Source organism: Musca autumnalis, unplaced genomic scaffold (assembly GCF_047663935.1).
Source record: "Musca autumnalis isolate F117 unplaced genomic scaffold, ASM4766393v1 scaffold_4, whole genome shotgun sequence".
Classification (NCBI taxonomy): Eukaryota; Metazoa; Arthropoda; class Insecta; order Diptera; family Muscidae; genus Musca; species Musca autumnalis.
The window spans coordinates 222,607,450-222,625,028 of record NW_027411977.1 but is presented as its reverse complement, the minus strand read 5'-3'; the positions used below and the strand labels follow the sequence as shown (position 1 = coordinate 222,625,028).

The following is a 17,579-nucleotide window of genomic DNA, read 5'->3' as shown; positions in this document are numbered from 1 at the left end:
ATGTTGGTCCAAATATTCATTAAAAATTCTTTAAAAAATCCACGCTTATGTTGGTCCAAATATGCATTAAAAATTCTTTAAAAAATCCACGCTTATGTTGGTCCAAATATTCATTAAAAATTCTTTAAAAAATCCGCGCTTATGTTGGCCCAAATATTCATTAAAAATTCTTTAAAAAATCCACGCTGATGTTGGTCCAAATATTCATTAAAAATTCTTTAAAAAAATCCACGCTTATGTTGGTCCAAATATTCATTAAAAATTCTTTAAAAAATCCACGCTTATGTTGGTCCAAATATTCATTAAAAATTCTTTAAAAAATCAACGCTTATGTTGGTCCAAATATTCATTAAAAATTCTTTAAAAAATCCACGCTTATGGTGCTCCAATTATTCATTAAAAATTCTTTAACAAATCCACGCTTATGGTGGTCGAAATATTTCATTAAAAATTCTTTAAAAAATCCACGCTGATGTTGGTCCAAATATTCATTAAAAATTCTTTAAAAAATCCACGCTTATGTTGGTCCAAATATTCATTAAAAATTCTTTAAAAAATCCGCGCTTATGTTGGCCCAAATATTCATTAAAAATTCTTTAAAAAATCCACGCTTATGGTGCTCCAATTATTCATTAAAAATTCTTTAACAAATCCACGCTTATGGTGGTCGAAATATTTCATTAAAAATTCTTTAAAAAATCCACGCTTATGGTGCACCAAATATTCATTAAAAATTCTTTAAAAAATCCACGCTTATGGTGATGCAAATATTCATTAAAAATTCTTTAAAAAATCCACGCTTATGTTGGTCCAAATATTCATTAAAAATTCTTTAAAAAATCCACGCTTATGTTGGTCCAAATATTCATTAAAAATTCTTTAAAAAATCCACGCTTATGTTGGTCCAAATATTCATTAAAAATTCTTTAAAAAATCCACGCTTATGTTGGTCCAAATATTCATTAAAAATTCTTTAAAAAATCCACGCTTATGTTGGTCCAAATATTCATTAAAAATTCTTTAAAAAATCCACGCTTATGTTGGTCCAAATATTCATTAAAAATTCTTTAAAAAATCCACGCTGATGTTGGTCCAAATATTCATTAAAAATTCTTTAAAAAATCCGCGCTTATGTTGGCCCAAATATTCATTAAAAATTCTTTAAAAAATCCACGCTGATGTTGGTCCAAATATTCATTAAAAATTCTTTAAAAAAATCCACGCTTATGTTGGTCCAAATATTCATTAAAAATTCTTTAAAAAATCCACGCTTATGGTGGTCCAAATATTCATTAAAAATTCTTTAAAAAATCCACGCTTATGGTGGTCTAAATATTCATTAAAAATTCTTTAAAAAATCCAAGCTTATGTTGGTCCAAATATTGATTAAAAATTCTTTAAAAAATCCACGCTTATGGTGCACCAAATATGCATTAAAAATTCTTTAAAAAATCCACGCTTATGGTGCACCAAATATGCATTAAAAATTCTTTAAAAAATCCACGCTTATGTTGGTCCAAATATTCATTAAAAATTCTTTAAAAAAATCCACGCTTATGTTGGCCCAAATATTCATTAAAAATTCTTTAAAAAATCCACGCTGATGTTGGTCCAAATATTCATTAAAAATTCTTTAAAAAATCCACGCTTATGTTGGTCCAAATATTCATTAAAAATTCTTTAAAAAATCCACGCTTATGTTGGTCCAAATATTCATTAAAAATTCTTTAAAAAATCCGCGCTTATGTTGGTCCAAATATTCATTAAAAATTCTTTAAAAAATCCACGCTTATGTTGGTCCAAATATTCATTAAAAATTCTTTAAAAAATCCACGCTTATGTTGGTCCAAATATTCATTAAAAATTCTTTAAAAAATCCGCGCTTATGTTGGCCCAAATATTCATTAAAAATTCTTTAAAAAATCCACGCTGATGTTGGTCCAAATATTCATTAAAAATTCTTTAAAAAAATCCACGCTTATGTTGGTCCAAATATTCATTAAAAAGTCTTTAAAAAATCCACGCTTATGGTGGTCCAAATATTCATTAAAAATTCTTTAAAAAATCCACGCTTATGGTGGTCTAAATATTCATTAAAAATTCTTTAAAAAATCCACGCTTATGTTGGTCCAAATATTCATTAAAAATTCTTTAAAAAATCCACGCTTATGTTGGTCCAAATATGCATTAAAAATTCTTTAAATAATTCACGCTTATGGTGGACCAAATATTCATTACAAATTCTTTAAATAATTCACGCTTATGTTGGTCCAAATATTCATTAAAAATTCTTTAAAAAATCCACGCTTATGTTGGTCCAAATATTCATTAAAAATTCTTTAAAAAATCCACGCTTATGTTGGTCCAAATATGCATTAAAAATTCTTTAAAAAATCCACGCTTATGTTGGTCCAAATATTCATTAAAAATTCTTTAAAAAATCCGCGCTTATGTTGGCCCAAATATTCATTAAAAATTCTTTAAAAAATCCACGCTGATGTTGGTCCAAATATTCATTAAAAATTCTTTAAAAAAATCCACGCTTATGTTGGTCCAAATATTCATTAAAAATTCTTTAAAAAATCCACGCTTATGTTGGTCCAAATATTCATTAAAAATTCTTTAAAAAATCAACGCTTATGTTGGTCCAAATATTCATTAAAAATTCTTTAAAAAATCCACGCTTATGGTGCTCCAATTATTCATTAAAAATTCTTTAACAAATCCACGCTTATGGTGGTCGAAATATTTCATTAAAAATTCTTTAAAAAATCCACGCTGATGTTGGTCCAAATATTCATTAAAAATTCTTTAAAAAATCCACGCTTATGTTGGTCCAAATATTCATTAAAAATTCTTTAAAAAATCCGCGCTTATGTTGGCCCAAATATTCATTAAAAATTCTTTAAAAAATCCACGCTTATGGTGCTCCAATTATTCATTAAAAATTCTTTAACAAATCCACGCTTATGGTGGTCGAAATATTTCATTAAAAATTCTTTAAAAAATCCACGCTTATGGTGCACCAAATATTCATTAAAAATTCTTTAAAAAATCCACGCTTATGGTGATGCAAATATTCATTAAAAATTCTTTAAAAAATCCACGCTTATGGTGATGCAAATATTCATTAAAAATTCTTTAAAAAATCCACGCTTATGGTGATGCAAATATTCATTAAAAATTCTTTAAAAAATCCACGCTTATGGTGATGCAAATATTCATTAAAAATTCTTTAAAAAATCCACGCTTATGGTGGTTCAAATATGCATTAAAAATTCTTTAAAAAATCCACGCTTATGGTGATGCAAATATTCATTAAAAATTCTTTAAAAAATCCACGCTTATGGTGGTCCAAATATTCATTAAAAATTCTTTAAAAAATCCACGCTTATGGTGATGCAAATATTCATTAAAAATTCTTTAAAAAATCCACGCTTATGGTGGACCAAATATTCATTACAAATTCTTTAAAAAATCCGCGCTTATGTTGGCCCAAATATTCATTAAAAATTCTTTAAAAAATCCACGCTGATGTTGGTCCAAATATTCATTAAAAATTCTTTAAAAAAATCCACGCTTATGTTGGTCCAAATATTCATTAAAAATTCTTTAAAAAATCCACGCTTATGTTGGTCCAAATATTCATTAAAAATTCTTTAAAAAATCCGCGCTTATGTTGGCCCAAATATTCATTAAAAATTCTTTAAAAAATCCACGCTGATGTTGGTCCAAATATTCATTAAAAATTCTTTAAAAAAATCCACGCTTATGTTGGTCCAAATATTCATTAAAAAGTCTTTAAAAAATCCACGCTTATGGTGGTCCAAATATTCATTAAAAATTCTTTAAAAAATCCACGCTTGGTCCAAATATTCATTAAAAATTCTTTAAAAAATCCACGCTTATGTTGGTCCAAATATTCATTAAAAATTCTTTAAAAAATCCACGCTTATGTTGGTCCAAATATTCATTAAAAATTCTTTAAAAAATCCACGCTTATGTTGGTCCAAATATTCATTAAAAATTCTTTAAAAAATCCACGCTTATGTTGGTCCAAATATTCATTAAAAATTCTTTAAAAAATCCGCGCTTATGTTGGCCCAAATATTCATTAAAAATTCTTTAAAAAATCCACGCTGATGTTGGTCCAAATATTCATTAAAAATTCTTTAAAAAAATCCACGCTTATGTTGGTCCAAATATTCATTAAAAAGTCTTTAAAAAATCCACGCTTATGGTGGTCCAAATATTCATTAAAAATTCTTTAAAAAATCCACGCTTATGGTGGTCTAAATATTCATTAAAAATTCTTTAAAAAATCCACGCTTATGTTGGTCCAAATATTCATTAAAAATTCTTTAAAAAATCCACGCTTATGTTGGTCCAAATATTCATTAAAAATTCTTTAAAAAATCCACGCTTATGTTGGTCCAAATATTCATTAAAAATTCTTTAAAAAATCCGCGCTTATGTTGGCCCAAATATTCATTAAAAATTCTTTAAAAAATCCACGCTGATGTTGGTCCAAATATTCATTAAAAATTCTTTAAAAAAATCCACGCTTATGTTGGTCCAAATATTCATTAAAAAGTCTTTAAAAAATCCACGCTTATGGTGGTCCAAATATTCATTAAAAATTCTTTAAAAAATCCACGCTTATGGTGGTCTAAATATTCATTAAAAATTCTTTAAAAAATCCACGCTTATGTTGGTCCAAATATTCATTAAAAATTCTTTAAAAAATCCACGCTTATATTGGTCCAAATATTCATTAAAAATTCTTTAAATAATTCACGCTTATGGTGGACCAAATATTCATTACAAATTCTTTAAATAATTCACGCTTATGTTGGTCCAAATATTCATTAAAAATTCTTTAAAAAATCCACGCTTATGTTGGTCCAAATATGCATTAAAAATTCTTTAAAAAATCCACGCTTATGTTGGTCCAAATATTCATTAAAAATTCTTTAAAAAATCCGCGCTTATGTTGGCCCAAATATTCATTAAAAATTCTTTAAAAAATCCACGCTTATGGTGCTCCAATTATTCATTAAAAATTCTTTAACAAATCCACGCTTATGGTGGTCGAAATATTTCATTAAAAATTCTTTAAAAAATCCACGCTTATGTTGGTCCAAATATTCATTAAAAATTCTTTAAAAAATCCACGCTTATGTTGGTCCAAATATTCATTAAAAATTCTTTAAAAAATCCACGCTTATGGTGCTCCAATTATTCATTAAAAATTCTTTAACAAATCCACGCTTATGGTGGTCGAAATATTTCATTAAAAATTCTTTAAAAAATCCACGCTTATGGTGCACCAAATATTCATTAAAAATTCTTTAAAAAATCCACGCTTATGGTGATGCAAATATTCATTAAAAATTCTTTAAAAAATCCACGCTTATGGTGATGCAAATATTCATTAAAAATTCTTTAAAAAATCCACGCTTATGGTGATGCAAATATTCATTAAAAATTCTTTAAAAAATCCACGCTTATGGTGATGCAAATATTCATGAAAAATTCTTTAAAAAATCCACGCTTATGGTGATGCAAATATTCATTAAAAATTCTTTAAAAAATCCACGCTTATGGTGATGCAAATATTCATTAAAAATTCTTTAAAAAATCCACGCTTATGGTGGTTCAAATATGCATTAAAAATTCTTTAAAAAATCCACGCTTATGGTGGTTCAAATATGCATTAAAAATTCTTTAAAAAATCCACGCTTATGGTGATGCAAATATTCATTAGAAATTCTTTAAAAAATCCACGCTTATGGTGGTCCAAATATTCATTAAAAATTCTTTAAAAAATCCACGCTTATGGTGATGCAAATATTCATTAAAAATTCTTTAAAAAATCCACGCTTATGGTGATGCAAATATTCATTAAAAATTCTTTAAAAAATCCACGCTTATGTTGATCCAAATATTCATTAAAAATTCTTTAAAAAATCCACGCTTATGGTGGTCAAAATATTCATTAAAAATTGTTTAAAATAAAAAAGTTGTGGTGGTCTAAATATTCATTAAAAATTCTTTAAAGAAACCACGCTTGTAGTGGTCCAAATATTTATTAAAAATTCGTTAAAAAATCCAACCGACTGATATCCACTATTTCCCATCCGACACATCAAAAAAATCAACCATATTTTTCGAAATTTACAATACGTTTCTTTCGAAATGTTTATTGCATAAATTTTACAATTCCATATTTTTTGATTGTTACACATACATAGACCTGTGTGTGAATATTTTCAATACGCGCGTTTTCCAACTACAATACTTTATTTATTTGAGTGTTTTTTGTTTCGTTTATCTTTTTATTGTTAATAATATTAAGAAAATAAGTCAAAAAGGACACACATACTTTGTTTTATTTCTCTTCTCCGCTGCTCACGACTTTCGTTTTTTTTTTTTTTTTGGTTTTTGCTGTTTTTTTAGGAAACTAAAGCTAATCAGTGCTTTGTGCATAAAAAATAAAAAATAATAAATTTTTTTAACAAATTTTGAAAAACTAAAAATTAAATATCGTAATTTTTTGTTTGTTCTTTTGGTTTGGTAAATAGATAATTAAATCTTTTTTAAAAAGCATTACAAAGTTTCATCATATCGTTTTCATATATATATAAATAAATAATAATATAAATATGTATTTTTTAAGAGCTAATTATAATTTATTTTGTTATTACTTAAGACGCATTTAATATCATTTGTTTGTTTGGGGAGGAAGGAATGGAGGAGGGGTGATTGATCTTGTTAAATTTAATGAGTTTCATTAGCTGTTCCTGCCGTTGCTCCGGCTGTTGTTGCACCTCCAGATGAGCCAATTTTATCCAGCTTTAATATCAAAGCCGTTATAACACATGCCCCAGCCTCTTTGGTAAACCAGGTTTGATCTTTTATAACCGGGGCAGAGGACAGTGAGGTTGAGGGTCCTGCATACAACTCGTGATTGCCGCCATGATTACCCGTTCCTGCCCCAGAACCACCCGCATTCGCCGAAGAACAACCCGCCAAATCAACATCTGATGTAGATGATCTCCTCTCCTCGTGGAATTTAGTTGTCTCATGTACCGTTGATTTCGAGGAGGCACACAGACTTTGACGTCTCACATATACCTCAAAGGCAGTATTAATTTGATATCTCTGACCATAGAAATGATATTTGTATTGTTGATTGATGGGTATGATGGCTGTGGAATTGGGTGTGAAATGTAATTCTAAACGGGTGCCTGGTTCATCTTTTTGATTACTGCCTGTAGAATGCATTTCACCATTTGTTGTGTCAATGGGCAAAGGTTGGCCATGATCTAAAATGGCACGAATCTTATCCACACGTGTCATATAGAACAGCGGCAACCAATCACCATTCATATCGCCGTCCAATGCATGTTGGGTGGAGGAATTTGAATTGACAGTCTGTTGATTCAATTTGAAATATACCCAACCATGCAATTTCTCCGAAGCTTGAGCATTACAATGGCTACAGAAGCATATGGGTTCCACGGAGGATTGGAAGAAACTCTCCGGCAAAACTAAGGAGTTGCGAAACTCTTGCACAAATTTCAAATATTCACAATCTTTGCGCTCTATGGAGGCAATCGATTGCATGCTATCGAATTGATTGGAGGAAGAAGAAGAATTTTCTAAATTCAATTGTTGCTGCAGGCGTAACTGCTCCTGGCGTCGTTGCAAATGTAATTGACGCAATAGTAATAGACGATCATTGAACACATCCACCAAGCAGTCTTCATCAGCATCTACCGAGGGACTATCATTGGTACCGGTAATTTCTATGGCCAAATTATTGCCATCGGCAGCATTATTGCTATTTTCCTGGCCGCCTCCGTCATTCTCCTGTCTCTGTTGCTGTTGCAAAGCTAAATTAGCTTCTTCATTGAGCTCATGCAAATTATCCTTGGAAGCACAGCGTGTATTATTTCCCAAACCTTCTGTTGTATCTCTAGGTGAAAAACCTCCCACCGCTCCGGCCACTTCTTCACATTCTTCTACTTCTTTGTTGGTATCGATGTTTTGTGCTTGATTGCTGTTTGTACAGGGCAGGTTATTGGTATTATTTGTTATGGCTGCCGCAGCTGCTGATGTGGAAGGACCTCCTGCAGCAGCCCCGGCACCAGCTCCACCGGTGCTATTATCAAAACCAATTAGTGCATTATAAAATCGCTGGGTACTTTGACTTAATTGTATATGCAAATTGGTATTATGCTGCAGTAATAGAGACTCTTGAAGGCAGCTGGAAGAAAGGGAGAGTGGAGAAAAGAAAGGGGGTTATTTAGAGAAAGATCTATTGTCTATAGGACACAATTAGAGTCTATTGTCTTTTGTCCGCAGAGGTTGATTTTTTGTCCTTAGAAGACTTAAACGGTCTTCTGTCCACAGAAGACCTATTAGATCTTCTGCCCAAAGACGACCTTTTAGATCTTCTGTCCATAGAGGACCTTAACTGTCTTTTGTTCAAAGAAGGCCTTAAGAGTCTTCTGTCCAATTACGACCTTAATAGTCTTTTGACCAAAAGAAAATCTTAACGGTCCGCTGTCCATAGAAGCCCTCCACAATCGCGTCAAATGAAGGCCTTAGCGGTCTTCTGTCCAAAGTAGATCTTACCGGTATTTTGTCCAATGAAGACCTTAATGGTTGAAACCAAAGGTGGATTTTATGAAAAATATTTTTCCACCAAACTTTGATTTTATAAAAAATATTTTTCCACCAAACTTTGATTTTATAAAAAATATTTTTCAACCAAACGAGAATTTTATAAAAAATATTTTTTAACCAAACTTGATTGTACAATTTTTTTTTAAACCAAACGTGGATTTAAAAAAAAAAATTATCCAAACGTCGTTTTATAAAACTTTTTTTCAACCAAACGTCGATTTTATAAAAATTTTTTTCAACCAAACGAGGATTATTAAAAAAATATTTTTCAACCAAACTTGAATTTTTTTTAAATATTTTTCAATCAAACGTGCCTTAAAAAATATCTAAACGTTGATTTTTTTTTTAATTTTTTTTCCAAACGTGGATATTTTAAAAAAATATTTTTCAACGAAACGTGGATTTTTAAAAAAATAATTTTCCAGCAGACTTGAATTGTTTAAAAAATATTTTTCAACCAAACGTGGATTAAAAAAAAACATTTTTCGAGCAGACTTGAAGTGTTTAAAAAATATTTTTCAACCAAACGTGGATTTTTTAAAAAATATTTTTCAAGCAAACTTTTTAAAAAATATCTTTCAATCAAACGTGGGTTTCTAAAAAATATATTCCAATCAAACTTGAATTTAAAAAAAATATTTTTCAATCAGACGTGTGTTTTTAAAAAAATATTTTTCAAGCAGACTTGAATTTTTTAAAAAATATTTTTCAACCGAACTTGAATTTAAAAAAAATAAATCTATATTTTTCAACCAAACTTGAATTTTTAAACAATTATTTTTTAACCAAACTTGATTGTTTTTTAAAACATATTTTTCAATTAAATTTGAATTTTTAATATTTTTTCCAAACGTGGATATTTTAAAAACTATTTTTTATCCAAAAGTGGATTATGTAAAAAATATCTTTTATCCAAACGTGGATTTTCTAAAAAAAATATTTTTTTCACCAAAACGTGGGCTTTTAAAAAAAATTTATCCAAATTTGGATTTTTTGAAAAATATTTTTTATCCAAACTTGGATTTTTTTAAAAAATATTTTTTTCCGAACTTGGATTTTTTAAAAAATATATTTTATTCAAGCTTGGATTTTTTAATAAATATTTTTTATCCAATCAATATTTTTCAACCGAACTTGAATTTAAAAAAAATAAATCTATTTTTTTCAACCAAACTTGAATTTTTAAACAATTATTTTTTAACCAAACTTGATTTTTTTTTTAAATATTTTTCAACCAAATTTGAATTTTTAATATTTTTTCCAAACGTGGATATTTTAAAAACTATTTTTTATCCAAAAGTGGATTATTTAAAAAAATATATTTTATCCAAACGTGGATTTTCTAAAAAAAAATATATTTTTACCAAAACGTGGGCTTTTAAAAAAAAATTTATCAAAATTTGGATTTTTTGAAAAATATTTTTTGTCCAAACTTGGATTTTTTTAAAAAATATTTTTTTCCGAACTTGGATTTTTTAAAAAATATATATCTTATCCAAGCTTGGATTTTTTAATAAATATTTTTTATCGAAAATATATTTTATCCAAACGTGGATTTTCTAAAAAAAATATTTTTTTACCAAAACGTGGGCTTTTAAAAAAAAATTTATCAAAATTTGGATTTTTGAAAAATATTTTTTATCCAAACTTGGATTTTTTTAAAAAATATTTTTTTCCGAACTTGGATTTTTTAAAAAATATATATTTTATCCAAGCTTGGATTTTTTAATAAATATTTTTTATCGAATCGTGGATTTTTTACTTTTTTCCAAACGTTGGTTTTTTTAAAAATATTTTTTGTCAAATCGTAATTTTTAAAAAATATTTTTTGTCAAATCGTAATTTTTAAAAAATATTTTTTGTCAAATCGTAATTTTTAAAAAATATTTTTTGTCAAATCGTAGATTTTTAAAAATATTTTTTGTCAAATCGTAGATTTTTTAAAAATATTTTTTGTCAAATCGTAGATTTTTTTAAAAATATTTTTTGTCAAATCGTAGATTTTTAAAAATATTTTTTGTCAAATCGTAGATTTTTTAAAAATATTTTTTGTCAAATCGTAGATTTTTTAAAAATATTTTTTGTCAAATCGTAGATTTTTTAAAAAGACCTTACCTGTCTTCCTTCCCTAGGAGACCTTACCGGCCTTTGTCAAATGAAGACTGTAAACAGTTTTCAGTCCAAAGAAGACCTTACCGGCCTTCTGTCCAAGAAGACCCTAGCAGTCTTCTGCCTAAAAAATAACTAAAACGTTCTTCTGTTCTTAAAAGTCGTCCTCAGGGTCTAAAAGTCTTCCTCTTGTAAAATCCGACTTACCATGATGAGCTGGAACTAGTGGGATCTGCACGATTTTGTTCTAATGTACGATTTTTAATAGACATGTTGAGTAGTAGGTTTTCCGAAACGCTTTCCATAACCGAACGGTTCCTATAAAGAAATCAAAAAGAATAAATTCTCAAATAATATCTACCTTCCTCCAACGTTCTTGTTCCTTACATTGCTGTCGTTGTAGTGGGTTGTGTATTCAAACTTATCGATTGTTCGGTTTCCTTTTCATGTACCTCCAAATCGGCCTTTTCACATTGCGGTATACTCGAATCTTGATCTATGGAATCAATTTCCAGGGCGGTTGATTCCTCAACAATGGGTGTACCATTGCGGGCTGCATCACTACCTGTAATAATGGTGATGCGTTCACATTTACCATATAAATCGAAAACCGGATAGACATGATTCGATAGACCCGAGGCCAAATCTTCCAGATTTATGGAACCCACCATTATAACTGTCAAGAAGGAGAGGAGAAATTAAAACAAGTTGCATTTTAAATTATGAGTTTCAAATCTTACTTAACATGCCAGCATGTGTCAGGGTCATGGTGATAACAGTTCCCGGCTGTATATGCTCCAAAGCCTCACCATATTTGGAGGCTATCTTCTGGCCATTTATATTAATATAATCATGGGTGGCCACCCAACAAGGACGTTTACACTGGATAATGGACGGTGGTAAGGCTGAGGAGCCTCCTGATGAGATTTGGGGGCACTGGCCCACCACACCTAAACCTATGGTACCCTTCCATTTACTGTTAATGGAATCGATTTTTATCTGCAAGTAAAATTTTTAATAAATTTCAATAAAATTTTTTAGGTTAGATTTTGCTGGACTTACACTTATACTCTCCCCCTTGCACAGTGGCTTGGTAACAAACACCAAACCATTATTATAGGATTGGGAACGTATGGCCGAACGATGTTCTTCTAGAAGTCTTATATTTTTACCACAAATCTCTGAAAACTCATAGACCAATGCCTCGGATTCAATGGATTCCAACATGGAATCTTGTTTATTCAAAGGATCCACACCAAATTCCAGGGAATCTTGCAGACGTAAACTAAACGGTCTCAGGGGAGAGGTGGGACCTTGTGAGGAAATAACTTGTACCGCCATGGTGGAGCCTTGTAACTCCACCACCACATAGACATCCTAAAAGAAAATCAAATTAGATTGTATATTTTGAAAAACCTCGTAGGTGGCTCCACTTACATTTGGAACATTTTGAAATTGTATATTCATATCCTCAGAATTAAGTAATATTTTCAATGTCCTGGCCGGTGTCAACTCCAGAGCAATTCGATCTCCCACCCTCAGCCATTCCAAAGAGGTCATTGACCTTTGTAGTAGGGTGGAGTTATAGCGCACCTCATTGCCCGAGGCATACCACACATTGGCTGGTATCCTCTTGATACTCAAGGGTATGTTTTTGCGCACATTATCATCGGCCAAATTGAGATCCGTGATGCCAATACTGAGGCAACCTAAAGGAGAGAAAAAGAAATTTTAATGGAGTTAGCCTCAAAGAAGCCATCTATGGGACCCTCTATCTATTTGTCTGCATAATACAACCCCTTAGAGATCCATTAGAAGGCTTCTTAAAGGTTTTATATAGACAGAAGAAGATCGCAGAGGAAATCTTTATAAACAGAAAAACCTTAAGAGGTCTTCTAAAGAAAGAGCAATCCCTCAGATATTTTGGAAAAACTCCCAACTTACCCGCAAACAAAGGATTGTGCGAAACCAATTTTATCTCAAACGGAGAACCCACACTTAGAGGATGTTCCGAAAACACCACACAACGTGACAATGCCGCCGAAGCTCCCGTCAGTCGTGATGCCACAGTCCAATTCTGGGTCAATGTAACATTACCCGATATACAAGTCCAACGATGTTTGGTTTCCAAAGTGGTAGGCTGTATAACCGAGGTTGCCTGACAGCTCTGAGAATTCTCACTGGTGGCATAGGGAGCACGCATATCAGTTGCCTGGGCCTGGGTCAACGAGACCTGTGCACATTGGCCATACAAATCGATGACACCCCAAACATTGGGTGAACGACATTCACAGGCTGGACCTTGATCAATGCCATCAATAAAGAAGTGAATAAAATCTCCATTACGCATTACACCCACTCGAGCCCCTGTACCCAAGGTATCCAAATCCACGAGGACATTACTTCGCAACTTCTTGCGATTATGGAAAATCATGGGACCACATAAAATGATGGTATCATTTGCATCCATTTCCGTGGCATTGGCGGCCAGCTGTATATCCTCAGGACGGGATCCGGTAACACCAATTTCAATATTACCCGACCAATGACGTACCACCTCCTCCAAACACACCTCAAACAGTTCCCTTTGTCTTAGGGGCCGATTACTGAAGACTATGGCATCATTGAATTCCGCCAAGGAGTTGGGTCTTGAGGCTGTCAGACCACTATTGGAGATGCTGGCATTCTTGCCGTGAATGCTATGGAATCTTAGGGGGGTTTCACTGTACAGTGTGGTATTGGAAATGGTCGAATTCCCGGTATCCGGACTATTGCACTCAGAGGTATCCACAATTGAAGCCTGGGCAGCCTGGCCATATAAATCGATGACACCATAAACCCGCTCTGGAACATTTGTTGCTGCCGGTCCCTGGTCAACACCATTGACAAAGAAATGTAAGGTGCCGTCATCTTTGCGCACCACACCCACACGATCTCCCACCTGTAGGCGATCTAAATTCTGGCCATATTGTTCAATAACCGTAATGCCATTGTGCATAACACCATTGCCAGTCATCATCCAGGTTCCAGACCTAAAAGGACACATAATTTTAGATATCCCATAAAGACCGTCGTTGTCGTCATCTTACTTACCGCACATTGGTCATGGTAAAGGGAAAATCCAATTCCTCGGCACTATGAGTTGTAACACCCATCTCCACAGAGCCGGCCCATTTGGTAACCACTCTTTCCAAACGCACTTGGAACAATTCATTGGGACGCAAGGGGCGACGTGTCAATACAACGCCATTGTTAAAGTCATCGGAGGCACTGAAATAAGAAGGTATAATAAAAGTGAGGTTAAGCCAATTCAAAAAGGTTCTTTTGAATAAATTTGGACAGATATAGTTAAGAGGCTTCTCTTCAATTGTTTCTAATTCTAAGCACAGACTCCCAAAAGTTTGTCCACTTGCAATCAGGAACGTTAGCAGAGAGCAAACTATACCTCACCACAAACCACAACTTACTTTGGTCTCAGTGCTGTTCTTCCCGAATGTGTGACCGTTGCATGGGAACCACACAAAGGATGGAATGTCAGACGATCATCATTCCTAGAAGGATTTGCTGTGCCAGCATGCCCTGCCATTGCCGCAACTTCACTTTCCGGACTCAATAAACTCAAAACCGGCGTTGGAGCTGCTGAATTGGCCGTAACATTTTGCAAGCCAACCACAGATGCTGTTGTCGCAGCGGCCGCTGCATTGGTGGATATCAAGTTATTCCTTCGTGTTACCAAATTCTGTTGCTCCCGTTCATCACGATCCACTATGGTTACCTTTATGGTCATGCCATACAGATCTATAACACCCCACAATGTGGATGCGACCCTGGTGGCAGCCACTCCCTGATCTTGACCATTAATATAATAATGTAAATTACCATTGGCCTTACGCATCATGCCCACACGATCACCCTCTCTCAGCTCATCCAAATTAAATTCGCCATATTGACGTCTGGTGCCCTTGCCATTGGTCAATATACCGCAACCGGACATCATAATTGTACCGGAACGCATATTTGTCATAGTGGCTGGAAAATGCAAGACCGTAGGATTGTGTGTGGTAACACCCACCTCAATCGACCCGGACCACTTGTCAACCAATTTATCAATGCGAATTTCGAATAGCTCATTGTCCTTCAAAGGTCGATGGGTCATTACCACACCATTATTGAATTCATCCAATGGACGCCTTCTTTCAGCCGAACGACAATTGGGTGAAAGTTTAACCAAGGAACCACAACGAGTATGGAATCTCAAACGATCATTCATATCGTAATAATCACCCGGTGAAGAGGAGTTGAGCGCTGTTGAGGTGGCACCAAAATTGGCCAAATTCAAGATAGATGAATTGGTTAATGAGGGTGGAGCATCTGCTGTTGTATGGCCACCACCAGAACTGGGTGTATATGAACTGGTAACGGTAACATCAACGTCAATGTTTTGGACAATTTGTTGAGTATGTTGAGGTATTTCATCTGGTAATTCCTGAAACAAGGAATAATGGTTAGATAAAAAAGTAATCCAATAATTGTTCTTAAACTTACCCCACACACCCCGTTGCCATCTGTGGGACATATGGATACCTGAACACAGCGTCCATACAAATCCACCAAAGCCCACAATGTCTTGGGCATATTAACTGCAGCCACCCCCTGCGACTCTCCATTGACATAGAACACCAACTCATTGTTGGATGTCCTCATGACACCCACCCTATCATTTTCATTGAGCGTTTCCAAATCCACACCATAAAATTCCGTCAAACAAAGACCATCTTTGCGTACATCAAGACCTGACATAACCCAAGTACCATTGCGCATCACAGTGGCACAAGAAGGCAGTTCCAATTTATCGGGTGATTCAGAAGTGACCCCAATTTCAATGCTCCCGCCCCACGAATGGTTCTATGAGAAAAGACAAACAAAGACATTAGAACAAACAATGAAAGTTCAAAAAACTTTCTTGACTCTGCCCACCCACCTTCCTTTCTATGACAACCTCAAAGAGCACATCATCAATCAACGGCTCTGCAGAGAACACCAAAGCATGACTGAAATCTCTTACAGATCTCGAAGCTGTGCGATTACCATTGGACAGAGTAATACGACGACCACAACGTTGATGGAATGTCTGTAATGTTTGAAGATTTATGCCTGTCGCCCCACCACCAATATTCACAGTTCCACCACTGGCCATTACAAGTAATTTTTGAATAGTTTTTTTTGCTTTATTTCTATTTAGAGGCTTCGTACGATTTCTTTTCCTATTGCCTAAAACCAATTTTCATCTGATTTTCCTCTAATATTGACAATTTTTACAAGAAATTCGATTTTTTACAATTTTTTCACTGAGAAATGGGAGATTTTCTGATTTTTTCTCGTATCCTTTTGTTCCTTGATTCTTGTTGTTGTAATTGTTGTAACTTTGACAGCAACGTCAAAATGTTCGTTTTGTTTAGAATGAAAAAATCAAAACAAAACCCAAGAAAAACAAAAAATCCAACAACAAATATTCGCGAAGTTTCATCCTATACTAAAGCTACGTGGTATGAAAACCAATATAGGAGGAAAATTAGATGAAAATTGGTGTTAGGCAATATGAAAAGAAACCGTATGGGTCATTTAGACTAGCCATTAATTAATTTTTCAGCCTTGTTTACAAATTTTTACATTTTAAATTATTTTTAGTGTAGCAAATCACCATCAAAATTGCATGAAATTATGCGTCTCTAGATCGACCTCCATGGTAGAGTAAAATCATAAAATTGCTGTAGTGGGTAATTCGATTTAAGAACACCTAATTTCATGAAATTTTTTAATGAAATTCACGCTAGTGTGGACCGGGACTAACCTATGGATTTGACAGTTGAAATCGAGTAGATTTCGTAAATGTAAACGAAGCATAAAAGTATTTATGCCAGATTTAAAACAAATCCTCTCAATACTAGGATTTAGTTTTGTATGGGAAATCTGGTAGATTTTGGCTGGATTTAGCAAATAAAACCTGATTATGTGCTAAATCCAATATTGGTTTTCATACCACGTAGCTTTAGTATAGGATGCATATATGAATATTTGTTGTTGGATTTTTTGTTTTTCTTCGGTTTTGTTTTGATTTTTTCATTGTAAACAAAACGAAAATTTTGACGTTGCTGTCAAAATTACAACAACAAGGATCAAGGAACAAAAGGATACGAGAAAAATTCAGAAAATCTCCCATTTCTCAGTGAAAAAATTGTAAAAAATTTAATTTCTTGTAAAAATTGTCAATATTGGAGGATAATTAGATGAAAATTGGTTTTATGTCCAATTTACATTAGCAACTTTTTCGTCATTTCGAGCTGTTTCGTCATTTATTTGCTAAAACAGGCAACATTTTGCGTCATTTACCATACAAAAATAAATGACGATAGCTGCGTCATTTATTCTAAACAACGCACGAAAACACCATGCTATTATAAGCAGCCCTGTTTTTTTATCATAAACTACCAAAAAATGCAACTATTTTATGATGTCTTTGTTTGTTTGCGTGTGTTGTAGAAAAACAAAAATACTCAAACGATGACAAAAGTGAAAATAAATGATTAAAAAACTTGCAAAAATTATGTTTTTTGTTTTTAGAATTAATTTAAGTTATTTGATACACATTTGTGTTGTGAATTTCCTATTTCTCTGAATAAATATATTGTGTGCGTGTGTTTGTGTTATTGTATAAGTGTATATGTGCGATTGTGTGCGTAAGCAAATGACGCAAAAAAACAGATGGAAATACAGTT

At 32.6% G+C, this 17,579-nt stretch overlaps 1 protein-coding gene across 1 annotated transcript; it reads right to left on the bottom strand.

The window, feature by feature from the left end:
• Positions 1-6,641: 6,641 nt before the first annotated feature.
• Neurl4 (neuralized E3 ubiquitin protein ligase 4) lies at positions 6,642-16,226 on the bottom strand. The gene is made up of 11 exons (XM_073982221.1): positions 15,785-16,226; positions 15,349-15,708; positions 14,271-15,289; positions 13,897-14,073; positions 12,748-13,835; positions 12,241-12,512; positions 11,866-12,180; positions 11,544-11,802; positions 11,191-11,479; positions 11,011-11,121; positions 6,642-8,272 (listed from the first exon to the last, which is right to left on the bottom strand). Exons 1-11 carry the CDS (start codon positions 15,998-16,000, stop codon positions 6,781-6,783), a joined length of 5,598 nt encoding a protein of 1,865 aa, XP_073838322.1. The 5' UTR covers positions 16,001-16,226; the 3' UTR covers positions 6,642-6,780.
• Between the last annotated feature and the right edge of the window lie 1,353 nt (positions 16,227-17,579).

Bases quoted from the DNA above. Each gene is read 5' to 3' on its own strand.
- Neurl4 (XM_073982221.1), bottom strand. From the start codon at position 16,000: ATGGCCAGTGGTGGAACTGTGAATATTGGTGGTGGGGCGACAGGCATA. The intron at 15,290-15,348 runs GTAAGTTTAAGA...TCCTTGTTTCAG, and splicing joins ATGGCAACGGGGTGTGTGGG to GAATTACCAGATGAAATACC. The intron at 11,803-11,865 runs GTAAGTCCAGCA...TTTTACTTGCAG, and splicing joins GCAAGGGGGAGAGTATAAGT to ATAAAAATCGATTCCATTAA.